This window comes from Camelina sativa, chromosome 8 (assembly GCF_000633955.1).
Source record: "Camelina sativa cultivar DH55 chromosome 8, Cs, whole genome shotgun sequence".
NCBI classification, from domain to species: domain Eukaryota; kingdom Viridiplantae; phylum Streptophyta; class Magnoliopsida; order Brassicales; family Brassicaceae; genus Camelina; species Camelina sativa.
Window position 1 is genome coordinate 24797566 of NC_025692.1, and position 3650 is coordinate 24801215.

The 3650-nt window shown below is 35.6% G+C and overlaps 1 protein-coding gene across 1 annotated transcript; it reads right to left on the bottom strand.

Annotated features, from left to right (window-relative positions):
- On the bottom strand, positions 566–1829 carry LOC104708435 (protein trichome birefringence-like). The gene is made up of 3 exons (XM_019228837.1): positions 1618–1829; positions 1262–1459; positions 566–1161 (listed from the first exon to the last, which is right to left on the bottom strand). The coding sequence occupies exons 1-3, from the start codon at positions 1827–1829 to the stop codon at positions 807–809; spliced, it is 765 nt and encodes a 254-aa protein (XP_019084382.1). The 3' UTR covers positions 566–806.

Consider the following 3650-nt stretch of genomic DNA (forward strand, 5'->3'; position numbering starts at 1 on the left):
AGTTTTCATCAATTTTAAGCATTCGTAATCTTACTTTCTACACAAACATACACACTTCTTCTGCTTTTCCCAATCTCCAACCAAACAGTCACATGTATGACTCTTCTAGTAAATTAATTACTAGGGATTATAACAGAGTTTAATAGGTAACCCCAAGTACGCCACGTGACGAACAACTGCACCAGGTTGGATCAAAACGCACTTAAACTCATAAAAGCATTTGACCTAACGACCTTTTCTTAAGACCCTCGTGGTCGAAAAGTCCAAACATCCCATGTGAAAACATCGTGTGACCAAACCCGTTGTCTTCAAATCTCATTATTTCCCCAATTTGGACAAATTGTTTATTATTTTCAATTGATGTCGGTGATCGACAAATTCCACATCAAACTCTCACATCCATTGTTCCACGCAAATTCTTCCGTTCACATGATAAAACTGTTATAACTTCCATCAACATTAAAACAATCAAAAAACACATAGCAAAACCATGCTCTACTTTTTTTCCTTTGGCTCCAGTCATGCTTTATTTAGATCATCAAACATTAGTGTAACGATAATAACATTACTGTAATAAATAATTGGAATCGTAAGAAACGTTTACATGTAACCTCATTCTTGGAGCTAAATATAGTATTCGTCGTGACAAAAGCATTTACAACCAATAGTAGCAAAGATACCTGGTGATCAATATTTTTTTTTAATCTTTTTTTTTTTTTACTCTACACATTCTATAATCAACAAATTACCATCAAATAGAAAGCAAAGTGTTGAGATCAAACAAGTATTTGGGGGGTAGAAAAACCTTAAGGTTTCCGTTGTGTTTGCCCGAGCTGACTGAGTTTAACGAGCAGCTCAGCGTATAGGATCTCGTTCCAAGAGTCGGGAACTCCAGGGAGGCACCAGTGGCTGCAGTCTTGGTACAACAATGGTGTCTTTTTCTCCTTTTCCGTTAAGGTGTGTTTCCGGTATACAGACGGGTGACCATCCTTCCTGTAGTCCGTTAACCTCGTGATGTTTAAATACGTGACTGGAGTCTTCATACCTCTTAGCACTTTCTCAAGAACCTTCATTTTAGACGGGTATGGGGTTAGGTATGTGTCATTCTTGATCGGTTTTGTTTCACTATCGCATGCTCCTCCTGAGTTCCATTGCCCACCACTGCAAAAACAATTCCAAAAAGTGTCAAGATTTAGATTAACAACAATTTATGCAGTCATTAAAAGACTTAAGATCGCTTCAAAGATGATCTCCATTTTACCTGAAATGAGAAGCGGAATAGCCCCTAAAGAAGACAAGGGACTTTGTTGGATTCACATTCTTCTCAACCCATCGACCCCATGTAGTCAAAGCTTTGCGGAAAGCTTCAAGAACAGCGAGTTCGTGATACACATTGCTACCTTCTTGATAATAATCCTCCCTAATAATCCTCCCTAAGAATTGAGAGGAGGAGAAGTGGCGTTAACAGAGATAGGATCTGTGGCGTCGCTGGATCTATTGGTGGGTTTGGTTGAAGTGACATTGGGGATAATATAGGAGAAGATAGAAGAGAACTGAGATCCGGAAGTGTTGTCTGATGTTGTAGTTGGTGTGGAGGAAGAGAAGATATTAGAGAACCAAGGAGAAGATGAGTTTGGAGAAGGACTAAAAGCAAAGAAGAGAGTGAATAAGACGAAGGTTATGACGAAAGCGTAAGCAAAAGTTGAGGTTTTTTTGGGTTTTAAGGCGGAGAAGAAGCTCTTGATGTCGGCGACGGCGGCTGTTGTTGTTGTTGTTGTTCCTCCGCCGCCTCCTTGGATTGGCATATACTTAACGGCGTCTGACGCCATAGACGGAGAAGGTGTAATGGGTAACTAGAAGTTGGGAATGTGGTGGCGCGTGACGAGTATTTTTGGAGTGTTTTTTTTTAGGGTTAAGAGAGAGAAAGAGAGGGATGCGCAGAGAGGAGAGAGATGATGGGTAAGAAGATGACTTTTTTAGAAACAGGAGAAAGTGGGTTTAAGATAGAAAGGACCATTTGTTTTAGTTTAAACCACATCGTTAGGGGAACGACTTTAAAGTCAAGTGTTCAGTGTTTGTAATTAAAATACCCTTCGATTTTGGAGTTATTTACTGAAAACGCCACTTCAAAGAAGCGTGTCGGTGGCGGTGGGTGTTTGAGATTCGAACTTAACATTATTGTTGTCTTTTTGCCACTATCCATCTCCTCTTCGGGTTCGGGTCCTCTCGACTCGTAAAGAAATTAATGTTTCTGTTACGATAATCCGGGTTTGGTCTTTAGTTGTTGCGTTACGAGTTACGACGGTGTGGTATAGTGTGTCGAATAGTCGTGGCTTCGATCTTGGCTCATGTTGAAATAAATTTCAAAAAGCCTAAAGAAAATAAAAATTCAAAGCCTTGCTTTGGCGAGATAGCTCACATATTTGGGAATTTTTTGTAATTTTTAAGACTTTGATGGACACAATTTGGGAATATTTGTAAGTTTTAAGTGCAAAGGGCATTACTATCCCCATCTCCATCCATCCACTTTCCTCTTAATTACCCAAACCTGCCACCTAACTTAATTACGCAATTAAGAGATTTATTCATCAGTAAATAAGTAGATACATGTGACAACATATATAGAAAATAAAATATGTGAGCTATCTCGCCAAAGCAAGGCTTTGAATTTTTATTTTCTTTAGGCACCTAATCAATCTTCTGCTCTTTCTTTCTTTTTCTTCCAAAACGCATATCACCACCTCTTATGGAGAGTCTTCTAGCATTATGAAATAATGACTTTCAAATACTTAGAGAAAATGAAATTATTTTACAAAAAGATTACTATGAATAGTAGTAATATGCAAGATAAATTATTAGATTTGCAAAAAAGTAGATTATGTGAACAAAACCTTTATAATTTATTTTGATTATTATAAATAAGCCATTTTAATATTAACCGATAAGCATATATAAGAGTATTGTTCGAGAAAGTATAGTCGTAGAGAGAGACATTTTAATCAAGAGAAATACCCTAGAATAACACTAAAATAATTTTTATGGACAATTATAGCACACATTACATAAATTTCCAAAATAGCACTATTTAACACATTAAAATATTTAAAATAAAATTTTAGAATTTTTTTTTTAGGTTTGGGTTCTCAATTTCACATTTAGGATATAGTTTTGAGGGGTAGAGTTTAATATTTTGAATTTAGATTTTATTTTGAAAAATTAATTAGTGCTATTTTTGGAATTTTAGAGATGTTGTGCTAAATTTGGAATAAAAACTTATTTTGGTGCTATTTTTTTGAATCTCCCTTTAATCAATTCTTGAATAAATGTGTTGGGCTTGATTAAAACATTTTAGGTTAGATGCTTTTAGTTTTAAGTTTTAACACAATACATGTTGTAACTTGTAAGTATAATTTCAAAAATTTAAACATTATAAAGAAGACAATAGTGAAAATAAAAAATAGAGAAAGGAAGGTAGCCCCACCAGCAGCTCATATTCCGGATAAGCTCTCTATCCATCTCCTCACATCTCTTCCCAAAGTCTCAAAACCCAAAAAAATATCTTAATTATGAAAACTTTAAAATATCTCATTCATATATCTTCTTCATCGACAAAAATTCAAACAGAAACCACAAAAAAAAAAAAAAAAAAA